Source organism: Heteronotia binoei, chromosome 2 (genome assembly GCF_032191835.1).
Source record: "Heteronotia binoei isolate CCM8104 ecotype False Entrance Well chromosome 2, APGP_CSIRO_Hbin_v1, whole genome shotgun sequence".
NCBI classification, from domain to species: Eukaryota; Metazoa; Chordata; class Lepidosauria; order Squamata; family Gekkonidae; genus Heteronotia; species Heteronotia binoei.
Genome location: NC_083224.1, coordinates 196,701,836 through 196,717,907, shown reverse-complemented (window position 1 = coordinate 196,717,907; position 16,072 = coordinate 196,701,836). Strand labels below are relative to the sequence as shown.

General features: G+C 45.3%; 1 protein-coding gene across 1 annotated transcript in view; it reads right to left on the bottom strand.

The window, feature by feature from the left end:
- Positions 1–16,072, bottom strand: part of WDR18 (WD repeat domain 18) — a 103,593-nt gene that overhangs the window by 69,497 nt on the left and 18,024 nt on the right. Inside the window, exon 4 of the mRNA XM_060232823.1 lies at positions 10,792–10,933. Within this exon, the coding sequence (XP_060088806.1) occupies positions 10,792–10,933 (142 nt within the window). The remainder of the gene's footprint in view (positions 1–10,791; positions 10,934–16,072) is intronic.

Here is a 16,072-nt window from a genome sequence, read left to right as displayed (position 1 = left end):
CATAAGCTTGACAAGATCCTAATCTTCTTTGAGACTGCCAAACATCTGATGCTGTATGAGACCAGTGTTGATCTGAATAACCTTAGAAAAGGTACTGATTGCTATCTACCATTCTGGGGCTATTTTAAAGCAAAAAAAATAATATTAGAAGCTGGGAAAGAGAAAGTTTGAAAGCTTGGAAGAAGAAGAGGAGAAGGGGTGAATTTTGGACTTTGTCAAATTAAGGACAGTGTTAAAAATTGGAAAGGAATTTATTGTTTTGTATACCTGCGGTCACGGAGTGAAAGCACCATCATCAGAGATCTGCAGTTTCTACAGTTAACACAGGAAATACGTCCAGTATCGTGAGACATTGTTACCAGTGAGAACGTGACTTGGGGCAAGAAAAGCAGGAAGTAACTATTGAAGAAGTGGACCTACTCTAGGATTGTATTATCATAGAAAAACATCAGCGGCCATTACTGGGAGGCTAAATTTTAAAAAAATTAATATCTGAGCCTGGGAAGGTTGGAGGATGGTGAAATTAGGCTCATTTGAAAGGGCAAGTTCTAATCTATCAAACCTGATAGTTGAAATTTAATTTGGTGAGATCAAATTTTTTGCTGTTTTTTTAATGTCAAAGGTGATTTTTTATATTAAACAAGAATTGGACCCAAAAATAATATTTAAAGATAAAGATGGAAGATTTGTGGCAGTAGAAATAATAATAAATGCGAAAAAAACCTTATTATTGGGACTGTATGCACCAAATGGTGCAAAAGATGGGCTTAAAAAAAAAAGTTGTTTTATAATGTCTTTAAAAAAACTTGATGAAGTGACATACGACCAGGTCATGATTATGAGAGACTTTAATGGAACAATTCAGAATACACTGGATAGATCTGGGGGAAAAAATAACAATAAAGAAAAATTGCCAAAATCCTTCTTGAACTGGTTAAACAAGAAAACTTGGAAGACATATGGAGAAAATTTAATCCTGAAGTACGAGATTATACATTTTTTTCAGCAAGACATAATACTTTTTTCCAGAATTGACATGTTATGGGGTACAAAGGACTTAGGCCTTATAACTAAGAAAATAGAGATCTTACCAAAGTTAGATGCAGATCACAACCCAATATTATGGATTACAAAATTGTCTAAAAAAGTGAGAAGATGGAGATTAAATGAAGATTTACTACAAAATAAAGAATTAGTGACATCTCTAGAAAATGAAACGAAAGCTTTGTTCCAAATAAATGATAAAAGATGATATAGAATTTCAGATGGCGTGGGATGCTTATAAAGCCGTAATGAGAGGAATATTGATTACATTAAACAATAAGGACAAAAGAGCAAAAGAAAAACAGATGTTGGACAGTCAAAATGAAATTAAGAAAAAAGAAGGGGAACTGAGGAAAAGGCCAGGGGAAAAGAAAATTATAAGGGAGATTACAATACTACAAGCACAAATGAGACATTTGTTAAATAAGGAATTGAAATGGAATTTGAAAAGATTACAACATAAGTCCTTTGAGGGAACGAATAAACCTGGAAAGTATTTGGCCTGGCAACTGAAGAAAAAGAGAGGAAGTAAAATTATTAATAAAATTGTGGTTGATGGAAGAAAGATGGTAGATCAAGAAGGAATAAAAGAGAGAATTTTTCAAGTGCTATGCTAAATTATTTAAAGGTGTTAAAGTAAAGAAGGAAAGGATGGAAGCGTATTTGCAAAAGATTAAAATAGCACCCTTAACTGAATATATGAAAAAAAATTGAAATGATCCAATTGAAAAAATAGAAATTGAAGCGATTAATGCAATGAAAATTGGAATAGCACCTGGGCCAGATAGATATACGGCAAAAAATTTTAAAATTTTTAAAGAAGAATTAGTATTGAAACTTCAAAAATTAATGAATATGATAAGAATAAAAGGGAAAATACCAAAAACATGGAAGGAAGCTGTAATTTCTTTGATTCCTAAGGAAGATAGAGATGTCACGAATGTAAAGAACTATAGACCAATTTCATTACTAAATAATGACTATAAGATATATACAAGAATTTTGGCAGAATGACTTAAACAATTTGATTTGATAAATTTCATAAAGGAAGACCAAGTGGGATTTCTCCCTAAAAGGCAAATAAGAGACAATATTAGAACTGTTGTAAATATTGTAGAATATTATGAAAGACATCCAGAGAAGGAAGTTGCATTATTCTTTGCGGATGCAGAGAAAGCTTTTGACAATTTGAACTGGGACTTTATGTTTGCAGTAATGGAGAAAATAATAATAATAATAATAATAATAATAATAATAATAATAATAATAATAATAATAATAATAATAATAATAATAATAATAATAATAATAATAATAGATTTTATTTATATCCCGCCCTCCCCGCCTAGGCAGGCTCAGGGCGGCTAACAACATAAACCAGCATTAGTCTTAAAAACATTCTGGTTTAAAATTGACAATAAATTAACAATAGGCATTCCTGGTGCTATTCTATCAGTTGGCATGATGGCGAAAGTCACTGAAGCGAATCCATCAATCATCAATCATTCAATCAGCAATCCGCAAAGGCCATCCTGAAAAGGATGGTCTTGCAGGCCCTGCGGAATTGGTCAAGACTCCGCAGGGCCCGCACCTCTTCCGGGAGCTGGTTCCATAGGTGTGGAGCTACGATGGAGAAGGCCCGTGTGCGGGTGTTCTGCAGTTTTGCCTCCTTTGGCCCAGGGATAGCCAGCTTGTTCTTCCTTGCTGACCTCAGTGCTCTCTGGGGCTCGTATGGGGAAAGACGGTTCCTCAGGTAGGCAGGTCCTCGACCATATAGGGCTTTAAAGATAATAACCAGCACTTTGTAACGAACTCAGTATGTAACTGGCAACCAGTGCAGTCCGCGCAGCCCCGGCTGTATGTGCTCCCACTTCGGGAGTCCTAGTAACAGACTAGCCGCCGCGTTCTGCACCAGTTGCAGCTTCCGGGTTCGGCACAGAGGCAGCCCCATGTAGAGGGCATTACAGCAGTCCAATCTTGAGGTGACCGTTGCATGGATCACTGTTGCCAGGTCCCGACGCTCCAGGAAAGGGGCCAACTGCCTTGCCCGCTTGAGATGAAAAAACGCCGACTTGGCATAAAATGGAGGAAGACATGATAAAATGGAATAAGCTTAACTTGTCATTGCTTGGAAGAATAGCTGCAATTAAGATGAAAATTTTGCCAAGAATAATGTATTTGTTTCAAACTATTCCGACTGTGAAAGACAGTAAACAATTTAACAAATGGCAAAGGAAGATTTCGGAGTTTGTATGGGCTGGGAAGAAACCAAGGATTAAAATGAAAGTTTTAATAGATGCTAAAGAAAGAGGAGGATTCCAATTACCAGATTTAAGATTATATCATGAAGCAGTTTGTTTAGTGTGGATAAAAGATTGGGTGACGCTGTTGAATAAAAAACTTTTAGTGTTGGAAGGTCATGGAAATAAATTCGGCTGGCATGCTTATATGTATTATGGGAAGAAAAAGATTGATAGTTTTTTCTCTCATCATTATATAAGAAATAATTTGGTGAATACCTGGATGAAATATAAGAAATATGGTGATGAAAGAAAACCATTATGGATAGTGCCAGCAGAAGTGATAAAAATAACAGCTGAGACAGGTGAGGAAAAATGGCTGTCATACAATCCACTATTAAAAATGCAAAGTGGCAAAATAGAATTGAAAAAATGCTGTGGAGTTGAATAACAAATACGATTGGTTTCAAATGCAACAAATAAAAGAGTTTGGTGGAAAATGACATTAAAACTGAAGGAATAAGATGAGAGCAAACAGAAATGGGAAAAGTTCTGCTTGGAGATAATGAAAAATTAATTTCAAAAATTTATACGCTACTTTTAAAATGGTCTACAGAAGATGAAGTAGTGAAATCTCAAATGATTAAATGGGCAATAAATGTAAATAAAGAAATACAGATATACACATGGGAATATTTATGGAAGAACTCTATGAAACTTTCAACATGTCAGAGTATTAAAGAGAACTGTTTTAAAATGATGTACAGATGGTATATGACTCCTAAAAAATTGGCACAGATGAATAACAAGATGCCAGACAGATGTTGGAAATGCAAAAAACATGAAGGTTCTTTCTACCATATGTGGTGGACTTGTGAAAGAGCGAAAAAGTATTGGCATATGATCCAACAGGAAATTTCTAGGATCTTGGGATATGAATTCAAGAAAGCTGCAGAGACTTTTCTGTTGGGATTCCAAATGGAAAAATTTCCAAAAGAAGATAGAACTATAATTTGGTACTTGCTTTCAGTTGCTAGGACACTACATGTGCAGTTATGGAAGCAAGAAAAAATACCAGAAAAATGGGATTGGATTGTAAAAGTTATGACATGGAGTGAGATGGACAAATTAACAAGAACTTTAAGAGAAAAAAATTAGAAGTTATGTAGAAGACGAGTGGAAAGTAAAAGGACTTTGGACAATTTTTGATAATGATTAAACTTTAGAAGAAAGAAGAATATGAATTTTAGTTCTTAGTAATTAAGGGTACCTCTTAATGTTAGTATTTTGAGTAAATAACACTGGTGGGGGTCAAGTAACGGGGGGGAGGGGTGATTAGAAAGAAGCATATGGGATAGATGAAAAGAAGTTATTAACGGAAATTGTTACCATATGTTATCAATAAAATTGTTTCAAACAGAGAACCCCTAGTGCCGGGCCTGACTGAGATTTCACACCTCTCATGGTTATTCAAATCCCCATGAATCCTCATAGGCTCCCCAGGCTTTACATAAAAGATCTCACGTTGATAGGGTGGCCATAATGCCTGAAGGCCAGCCAGGGACACCTTGGGGAGGGGGAAGGTAGGGGTGCGCAGCGCGAAGCGCGGTGCGCCGCCGGAAACAGGAAGTGGACGTCACTTCCGGTGACGTCATGCCACCAGCCGGGAAAAGGAAGTGGCATCACTTCCTGTGACATCATTCCCCCCCCCCCCGCGCCACCTGCCGGAAACAGGAAGTGACATCACTTCCTGTGACATCATTTCCCCCCCTGCGCCACCTGCCGGAAGCAGGAAGTGACATCACTTCCTGTGACATCACTTCCCCCAAATGACATCATTTCCCCCAAATGCCACTGCCGGAAACAGGAAGTGACTTCACAGCACTTCCTGTGACGTCCCCAAAAATCCCCCAAATATCACCGCCGGAAACAATTTTGCTCTCAAATCCTGTATATACTTCATCAGTATATGGGATAAGGCACTTTCTCAACTGTGCTGCATAATGCAGCCTATTTATTTTGTCCTGTTTGCTCTGTTGGCTCTATCTGCGCCACCTTCATCACTTCCGGGGTGTGGATCCCCCAGTGGGGTGGGCTCCCGACTCCCTCCGCCGGCTGTTTCTGATAGCCCTGCGCCCCTCTTTCATTTGATATGTGTCCCCGTGCGGGTGCCACCCTCCCGCCGGGAGATGCCCGCAAAATGAGCCCCCTTGAGGCTGTATGGCGGCAGGGCTCGGGGGAAGCGAGCTAGACTGCTGTTCTTTTGAGGGGTCATAGAGTGTTTCGAGCCCGTCCCTGTGGCATCGGTCCCCATCGTTGTGGGACCCAGGGGGCCGGCGCAGCAGCACGCCGAAGCAGCCTGTCACTAATAACACAGGTCGAGATGCAGGACAGGAACCCGGAAGTGACCGACAGGCTGCTTCAGCGTGCCGCTGCTCCGGCCCCCTGGGCCCCACAACGACTGGGACCGATAAAATAAATAGGCTGCATTATGCAGCACAGTTGAGAAAGTGCCTTATCCCATATACTGATGAAGTAAATACAGGATTTTGAGAACAAAATTGCACTGCAGGCAAACACTGCCCATAACTCCTATCTGGCCTTTGCTGAAAGGATTTGGGTGGTATGTCTGAAAGCACCAGAAGACACAAACACAAAGCTCCCTTACACTGAATCAGTGCTTGGGTCCACCAAAGTCAGTATTGTCTACTCCAGGGGTGGCCAGAGTTGCTTAACAAAAGAGCAACACAGAATAAAGGTCAGATGTTTGAGAGCCGCAAGACATGAACATCGGATATTTGAGAGCCACGGAAGGAAGGAAGGAAGGAAGGAAGGAAGGAAGGAAGGAAGGAAGGAAGGAAGGAAGGAAGGAAGGAAGGAAGGAAGGAAGGGAAGGATCCTGGGGATAGCTTCTCCAGGAGAAGCACTCCCAGCCAAGTCAGTGTGCAGCAAGGAGTGATCTCCTTCCTTGCCACAAGCAGTAATTCCAAAGCCACAATCACAAGTAGTAAAACTACATGTCCATTAGTTGCATTCTGTAAGATAACCAACAGATTTTCAGTATTATATATACTTTCAGTACATGTCTTCCCTTGCTCCTACAGTGAGCTATCAAGTATCTGAACATGTTCCTTGTTATTTGCCTCCTTTTTTCAACTGAATTTTTCCATCTACTCATGCTCCAAGCACAATAAATTTAGTTCCGCTTTACACACCTTCAGAAATTGCTACTGTAGTACGTTAATGGTATACTGGTACAAATTCTCCAAAACAGTAATTTCTGACTCTGTGGTGACATCACATCACAATGTTTTTCATGGCAGACTTTTTACGGGGTGGTTTGCCACTGCCTTCCCCAGTCATCTACACTTTTCCCCCCAGAAAGTACTCATTTTACCGACCTCGGAAGGATGGAAGGCTGAGCCAACCTGAGCTGGCTACTTGAACCCAGCTTCCGCCAGGATCAAACTCAGGTCGTGAACAGAGGGCTTGGACTGTAGTACTGCAGCTTTACTAATCTGTGCTGCAGGAATACCATATTGGCTGCTGACTTAAAATTTGTGTTACAATTCTTAGATGGAATGGCCAATGGAATTACCAAGCAGCAATATTAAACTCTGGTCAATGTTAATTAGATAATTGGAGTGGATGGGACTTTGCAAATTTCTACCAGGTTTGCAGCTGTAGGAATATGCTCTTAAAGTAAAACCTCTGGGGCCAAAATTTAAAAGAAGCAGGCAATCTTTTACTTTAAAAATTCATGTTGGAAAAACAACACTTTTTTCTGTTTTGGAAACAGATGTCTGAATCAATTTTATTGACACTACAAATTAAAACAAAGCAAATTATAACTCTTATCATGCCACTATGCAAATATGAAAGAAAGGACTTAAGTAATGATCAAATAAAACTGGGATTTTTATTGCATGCCCAATCCATTACCTTTAGTTATGCAAAATTACACACAATGTTTTATAATGAGATGGAAATTCCATGTAAATTATTGTCTAACATATATGTATTTTATGCATCAGAGAAATGCATCTACCGATAAGTGCTGGAAAAGTTCAGTTAACAAGGAATGCTAAACCAAACACTGCAAATAGGCACATTTAACATATTAGAATATGACTACATTTGTCCCTGCAAAATGCATACCTAAGTGCCATGTTTATAAAAAATGTAGGGTGTGAATTGAGTCACAATACCTCCACCTTCAATGTATGTGCTCCCTGTATGGGTACTTCCTACTACTGACCCCCTCCCCAGCAATCAAAGACCTCCTAAATCAGCAATCAAAGACCTCCTAAATCTGTGATAGAGCTAGGGTTACCAACTCTGGGTTGGAAATTCCTGGAAATTTGGATGTTGAAGCTTGAAGAGGACTATCCTGAGTGCTATTACACAGCAAGCACACAGAGGTAGTTTCTAGGCATCAGAGCTGATCTGAGTACAGTTCCAAAGTTCATATCAGTGCCAGTTTAAACCCTGTGGAGGCGGGCCAGCTAGGGTTGCCAAGTCCAATTGAAGAAAAATCTGGGGACTTTGGGGGTGGAACCAGGAGACATTGGGGGTGGAGCCAAGAACAAGGATGTGACAAGCATAATTGAACTCCAAGGGAGTTCTGGCCATCACATTTAAAGGGACAGCTCACCTTTTAAAATGCCTTTCCTTCCATAGGAAATAATTAAGGATAGGGGCACCATTTTTGGGGCTCGCTCATAGAATTGGACCCTCTGGTCCAATCGTTTTGAAACTTGGGGGGTATTTTGGGGAGAGGCACTAGATGCTATACTAAAAATTTGGTGCCTCTACCTCAAAAAATAGCCCCCCCAGAGCCCCCAATACCCACGGATCAATCCCCCATTATTCCCTATGGGAATTGTTCTCCATAGGGAATAATAGAGTGCCTAGTAGACATTTCCCTCCCCCCCCACACACACACGCTTTCTAAAGGGGGGGAAGGGCCTCCATACCAAGGAATCACCCCTCCTTGCCCCGGGCCCCCTCCCTCTCACACACACACACACACACACAAACACCTACCGCACTTGGTCTTCTTCCCTCTGCCTGCTGTGAAAACGAAAGCAAAGAAAGGGAGGGGCCGTTCTCCGAAGCCCTTCCTGTTTCCTCCTTCCTGCCCAGGCCAGCCTTAAAGGGGCAGGCATTTTACAAACTGCTACACCTACAGGTATGTTCTCCCCCCCTCCAGCCCCCACCCCGCTTCCTGATTTCTGGAGACCCACCGGGGGATGAAGGGGGGGGGTTGGGAAGCCTAGGGCCAGCAGGGAAGGCGAGGAGGGCCTCTCCCTCGGCTACCAGCGCAGCACAGCTCCCCTCCCACCTTCCGCATCACCCCCGGACTTACCAAGTCCTTGGCTCGGAAGGCCAGCGCGCCTCCGCCGCAGCCATGCCGCCTCCTCCTCCTCCGGCCGCCTCCTTCTCCTCCGAGGCCGGCCCAGCATGTCCCTTGCCGCCCGCACAGCAGAGGGGCCGGGCGGAGAAGTGAAGCAGGCCCACGCATGCCGCCTTTGCCCCTGCAGGGAGTGGAGGGGCGGGGCGCAAGTCCGGCCTGCTCCTGCTCCTCCAGCATTGCTGCTCAGGGTCCTAGAAGGACCCAGATTCGGGGCTTGCCACGCTTCTCCGCAGCTGCTCCTCCGAGATGGGCTCAGGCTGAGCCCATCTCAGAGGAGCAGCTACGGAGAAGAGGCAGCAGCAGCGCAGCCTCCCCCCGCTTCCTGGCCCCGCCCATGCCCGGCTCCTCTCGCTGGCTAAACCGGGACTTGTAATGGTCCCGGTATAGGCAGGTCGGGAGGCGGGAATTAGGACCCAGAAGTGGGACATTCCCGGGTGACCGGGACGGTCTGGCCACCCTACACGTTGAATTCTGCAGAAAGACATTCAATCACTTGCTAAAAATACCATTATGACCAATGGAATGAGGCTGTGCCAAGTTAGTCGCAGAAGGAGAGTAGCCACTGAGTCCCACCCCGTCCTGCCAAAACGGCAGCTATCGGCCCTTGCCATCCTGTCATGATCCTGGGCCTAGTGAGGCCTGCAGGCCCCAGGGAAGCCTGCTTAGGAGTTACTGGGAAAAGCCTACATCTCCCAGAATCCCCTCTGTCCCTCTGATTGGGTAGCGAAGGTTTTGGAGGGAAACAGGCCCAGTGAGGGGTGGGGCCTGGGAAGAGAATATCAAGGTCAAACTCAGGAAGTGGGTGTTCTTTTCCTAAGAGGCAGAGCTGAGGAAGAGCTGCTGCCAGGGAGAGACCCTCGCCCTGTGAGGTAGGGTGAGTAGGCCCAGGTCTGACTGAGACAGTAGGGACTGTATAGAGAGACGCGTTAGGGCAGTCGTGGCCAATGGCAGCTCCCCAGATGTTTTTTGCCTACAACTCCTATCATCCCCAGCCAGCATGGCCAATGACTGGGGCTGATGGGAGTTGTAGGCAAAAAAAAACCATCTGGAGAGCTACCCTCGGCCACCCCTGCATTAGGGCATTTGCTTATTTTCACTTCACCCCTTTACTCTTCAATGCACCTTGTTTGTTTATATTGCACTGAGGAATGGAAAGGTCCCCTGTGCAAGCACCAGTCGTTTCCGACTCTGGGGTGACGTTGGTTTCACAACGTTTTCACGGCAGACCTTTTGATGGGGTGGTTTGCCATTGCCTTCCCCAGTCATCTACGCTTCCCCCCCCAGCAAACTGGGTACTCATTTTACCGACCTCGGAAGGATGGAAGGCTGAGTCGACCTTGGGCCAGCTACCTGAATCCAGTTTCCGCTGGAATCGAACTCAGGTCGTGAGCAGAGAGTTCAGACCACAGTACTGCAGTACTGCTGCTTTACCACTCTGGACTTTTGTTGTTGTTCACTCTTGCTGATCCTCACGTCTATTATCTAGCCTAAGCGACAGGAGGCCTGAAGGGTTTGGGAGGGTACTCTGGCCCTTCCCAAGGGGAACCTTTAACCCAGAATGGTGGCAGCACTTGGTAAGGCCCCCCTGAGTCACGACACATCCACATAAAGAGAGGCGCCTTAAATGACATGAGAACTCTCAGCCAGTTTGGGGTAGTGGTGAAGTGCGCGGACCCTTATCTGGGAGAACCGGGTTTGATTCCCCACTCCTCCACTTGCACATGCTGGAATGGCCTTGGGTCAGCCATAGCTCTGGCAGGAGTTGTCCTTGAAAGGGCAGCTGCTGTGAGAGCCCTCTCCAGCCCCACCCACCTCACAGGGTGTCTGTTGTGGGGGAGGAAGGGAAAGGAGATTGTGAGCCACTCTGAGACTGTAGGCCGCTCTGAGACTCTGTCCTTAAAAGGGCAGCTTCTGGGAGAGTTCTCTCAGCCCCACCCGCCTCACAGGGTGTCTGTTGTGGGGGAGGAAGGGAAAGGAGATTGTGAGCCACTCTGAGACTCTTCGGAGTGGAGGGCGGGATATAAACCCAATATCATCATCATCATCTTCTGCCAGTGCACCTGAGCCACACCACAGTGCCCCCCCTCTTACCTTGGCTGTTTGGTCTAGGGAGGCTGTGGCGGCCCGTGCCATGGGTCCGCCGACCCCGCAGCAGAGGTCCGTGATGGGGAGGCTGTGTCGCGACCACACGTGGCGGGGCTCGGGGCTTTGGCCGTGCTCCGCTTGCAGAACGCTACGTAAGGGAAGAGAGAAAATCTCTCAGCACAGTACAGATGGAGACTTTTTTTTTTTTTAAATTAAAGCAGATGCTGCTAGGTGGAGCTCGGAAGACAAATATTTTCAGAAGCTGCCGACATTAACTGCAGACAAGGAGTGTGCAGAGGTGAGAAAAGGACCTCGAGTTCTAGCTTCTCAGAGAATCAATTCCCATAAAGAGCAGAGTGCTGCAGGAAACTAAACCAAACATAGGGAGCCTTTTGCAACTCCCCCAGCCCCAGCAAGTAACCTCCAAGCTAAAGAGCCCCAAGCGTTTTAACCTTTCTTCATAGGGAAAGTGTTCCAAACCTTTGATCATTCTAGTTGCCCTTTTCTGGGCTTTTTCCAATGCTATAATATCCTTTTTGAGGTGCGGTGACCAGAACTGCACACAGTACTCCAAATGAGACCGCACCATCAATTTATACAGGGGCATTATGATACTGGCTGATTTGTTTTCAATTCCCCTCCTAATAATTCCCAGCATGGCGTTGGCCTTTTTTATTGCAATCGCACACTGTCTTGATGTTTCTGTACGTTTAAATTGGTTTTATGTAGCGTTTTATTGATAGGGTTTGTAGAATCTTTGGGGCTCAAGTGCCGTGTTCTACTGGAGAAAGTTTTCCTTCCAGACATTTCGTTCTCAGCTGCGGAGAACATCCTCAGTGGCGTTGCAGCCGGAGCAGGCGCTCAGACTTTCTTGGCTGCTGTGCATTGAGTGGGGCAAGGGCTGCTGGAGAGCTGCTATTTCTAGGCTGGAGGGGGTGTAATGAAAGGGCAATTGGTTTGTGGATGTGCCCATTGTTTGGTGGGGCTTCCTTATCACTACCCTTCCAGGAAGCCCCACCAAACAATGGGCACATCCACAAACCAATTGCCCTTTCATCATACCCCCTCCAGCCTAGAAATAGCAGCTCTCCAGCAGCCCTGGCCCCACTCAACGCACAGCAGCCAAGAAGGTCAGAGCACCTGCTCCGGCTGCAACGCCACTGAGGATGTTCTCCGCAGCTGAGAACGAAACGTCTGGAAGGAAAACTTTCTCCAGTAGAACAAGGCACTTGAGCCCGAAAGATTCTACAAACCCTAATGATGTTACCAGCCGTGAAAACCTGAAATCTTTGTTCTACTGATATTTATTTATATATTTGATTTTTACCCTGCCCTTCCCATAGGACAGGAACCCTCAGGGCGAGTTACATTATGAAAAGAATCAACAACAAAAACAATAAAAGACCAATGTGAAATATGTAAAATCTAAAACGACAGAGTAACAACAGAGACTAAAATGGCAGGTTCCATCTCACAGACATGGCGAGAGGGCGGGATACAAGTTTAACAATCAAACGAATAAATAAATAATTTACACACACACACACATATATTGCATATTAGGCTACACACACACCCCGTCCCGGATGCAGCCAATCCTCCAAGAGCTTGCAAGGCCTACTGTGAGCTCTTGGAGGACTGGCTAAATCAGGGGTGTGTGGCCTAATATGCAAATAAGCCCCTGCTACAAAAATGCCGTTTTTAAATATATATGCGAAGAAATCACACTGTGAGTGCTGCAGCGCCAAATGCGATGAAACATTTGCTGAAGCGCCAAAATCGGAATGGCTGCTGCAGCACAACATGAACAGAATATCTACTTTGGAGGGGGAAAATGGGCAGCCAGCGCCACCCAGGGCTCCTTAGGCAAACCTCAAGCAGCACAGCTCTGCCTCGTTATTTATTTAGAAGAAGAGGAGGCTGGATTTATACTCCGCCCTTCACTACTCAAAGGAGTCTCAGAGCGGCCTACAATCTCTTTCTATTCCACTCCCCACAACAGACACCCTGTGAGACGGGTGGGGCTGAGAGAGCTCTCCCAGAAGCTACCCTTTCAAGGACAGAGTCTCAGAGCGGCCTACAATCTCCTTTCCCTTCCTCTCCCACAACAGACACCCTGTGAAGTGGGTGGGACTGAGAGAGCTCTCCCAGAAGCTTCCCTTTCAAGGACAGAGTCTCAGAGTGGACTACAATCTCCTTTCCCTTCCTCCCCCACAACAGACACCCTGTGAAGTGGGTGGGACTGAGAGAGCTCTCCCAAAAGCTGCCCTTTCAAGGACAGAGTCTCAGAATGGACTACAATCTCCTTTCCCTTCCTCCCCCACAACAGACACCCTGTGAAGTGGGTGGGACTGAGAGAGCTCTCCCAGAAGCTTCCCTTTCAAGGACAGAGTCTCAGAGTGGACTACAATCTCCTTTCCCTTCCTCTCCCACAACAGACATCCTGTGAGGTGGGTGGGGCTGAGAGAGCTCTCCCAAAAGCTGCCCTTTCAAGGACTGAGTCTCAGAGTGGCTCACAATCTCCTTTCCCTTCCCCTCCCCACAACAGACACCCTGTGAGGCAGGCGGGGCTGAGAGAGCTGCCCTTTCAAGGACAGTGTCTCAGAGTGGCTCACAATCTCCTTTCCCTTCCTCCCCCACAACAGACACCCTGTGGGGCAGGTAGAGCTGAGAGAGCTCTCCCAGGAGCTGCCCTTTCAAGGACAGAGTCTCAGAGTGGCTTACAATCTCCTTTCCCTTCCTTCCCCACAAGAGACACCCTGTTGGGCAGGTGGGGCTGAAAGACCTCTGACAGAAACTGCTCTTTCCACAGCAGCTTCTGACAGAGTTATGACCGACTGACTCAAGGTCACTCCAGAAGCGCAGGTGGAGGAGTGGGGTATCAAACCCGGTTCTCCCAGATAAGAGCCTGCCAGTTAACCACTATGCCGAATTGGCTCTAGAAAACGCAATGCAATTTATTTTAGCAGGTATATCTCCTGTCCTATCCCTGAAGATGGCCATGACGATCAAGATCTGAATAAGTAACACCACCAGACAATAAAACCAAGTTAAACAATCGATGCAGTATAACGAGAAAGCAGACAGAGCAAGTCAAAAACTCCTGGGCTCTTCATCGGGCTTCCTGCAGGACGATTAGTTCGGTGATATATTTCTGTGGGCAGGGGAAGCTGAAATGGATTTGACGCCTGCTGCTTGGGCCAAAGGCCTGGTGGAATAGCTCAGTTTTGCAGGCCCTGCAGAGCCCCAGTCTCCCACGGGAGCGCATCTCCGCTGGGAAATGCGTTTAAAAATTCAGAGGTGTGGAGATGGGCAATAAATGGCGACGAGGCTTAAGCTTATCAAAAGTTATAAAGCTTACTAGAAAAACATCAGGAAAAGGTACAAGCATGCCTAACTAGGTCTTATCTGCTACATGGCTACAATTAACAACCCTTTGATAGCTGGTTCTTCTCCGCAGAGAACTTTGCGCCAGAAAGAAGAGCAATTCAGTTGAACATCTGAAGCTGCCTTCTACTGAATCAGACCCTCCTCGGTCCATCGAAGTCAGTCTTGTCTACTCAGACTGGCAGCGGCTCTCCAGGGTCTCAAGCTGAGGTTTTTTATGCCTACTTGCCTGGCCCCTTTTTTAGTGGAGATGCCAGGGATTGAACCTGGGACCTTCTGCTTCCCAAGCAGATGCTCTACCACTGAGCCACCGTCCCTCTCTAAAGTCAGTATCGTCTACTCAGACTGGCAGCGGCTCCCCAGGGTCTCCAGCTGAGGTTTTTCACGCCTACTTACCTGGACCCTTTTTAGTTGGAGATGCCAGGGATTGAACCTGGGACCTTCTGCTTCCCAAGCAGATGCTCTACCACTGAGCCACCGTCCCTCTCTAAAGTCAGTATCGTCTACTCAGACTGGTAGCGGCTCCCCAGGGTCTCCAGCTGAGGTTTTTCACGCCTACTTACCTGGACCCTTTTTAGTTGGAGATGCCAGGGATTGAACCTGGGACCTTCTGCTTACCAAGCAGATGCTCTACCACTGAGTTTGCATGCAACATCAAAGGAGTTTCAGGCACAAGATGCCAACTGACCAGTACGGACTTAGAAGGGTCAGTACCTAATTGGATTTAGGTTACAATACATCACTTCCTCTTTTCGGTAAACACAGTTAACTCTATAATGGCTGGGATGTAAATAACTTGTATTGCAACAATTTCACCAAGCCGGAGGCCAGCCAGGGTGGGAAAAGGCTATTGAAGAAAAACAACTAACTCAAAAAGGATATTATAGCATTGGAGAAAGTCCAGAGAAGGGCAACTAGAATGATTAAAGGGCTGGAACACTTTCCCTATGAAGAAAGGTTGAAACGCTTGGGACTCTTTAGCTTGGAGAAACGTCGACTGCGGGGTGACATGATAGAGGTTTACAAGATAATGCATGGGATAGAGAAAGTAGAGAAAGAAGTACTTTTCTCCCTTTCTCACAATACAAGAACTCGTGGGCATTCGATGAAATTGCTGAGCAGACAGGTTAAAACGGATCAAAGGAAGTCCTTCTTCACCCAAAGGGTGATTAACATGTGGAATTCACTGCCACAGGAGGTGGTGGCGGCCACAAGCATAGCCACCTTCAAGAAGGGGTTAGATAAAAATATGGAGCACAGGTCCATCAGTGGCTATTAGCCACAGTGTGTGTGTGTGTATATATATATTTTTATTGGCCATTGTGTGACACAGAGTGTTGGACTGGATGGGCCATTGGCCTGATCTAACATGGCTTCTCTTATGTTCTTATGTTCTAACTCACTCCGCGTGAAAAATAATACTCTATATAATCTACAATATACAACAACTTTGTCTCAGACAACAATACAATAGTACGGTGAGAAAGCCCTCCAGCGCATGACCCAGCTACTGTCCAAAAGTCATATTGCATTCAAAGTGTAGTTCACAATAAAAGAACCGGTCCAATTTTGTTTCGGATAGGAACTATCCTTCTTCTAGGGACCATCTTTCATATTCATAGGTTTAGTAGAGTCAAAGTGCCATAATTCATTTCCCGGCTTCCTGAATTTTTTTATTTTGTTTTAATTTATTGTTTCTGGAATGCCACTGCCAGTTTCCATCGGTCAGCATTTAAGAAAGCATGCTGAATGCAATCTGACTTTCGGACGGTAGAAGCGTCATGCACTGGAAGGTTTTCCTACCGTCCTACTGTATCGTTATCTGAGACAAAGTTGTTGTATATTGTGGATTATATAAAGCAGGGGAGGGCAAACTTGCTTAACGTAAGTGCCACAAAGA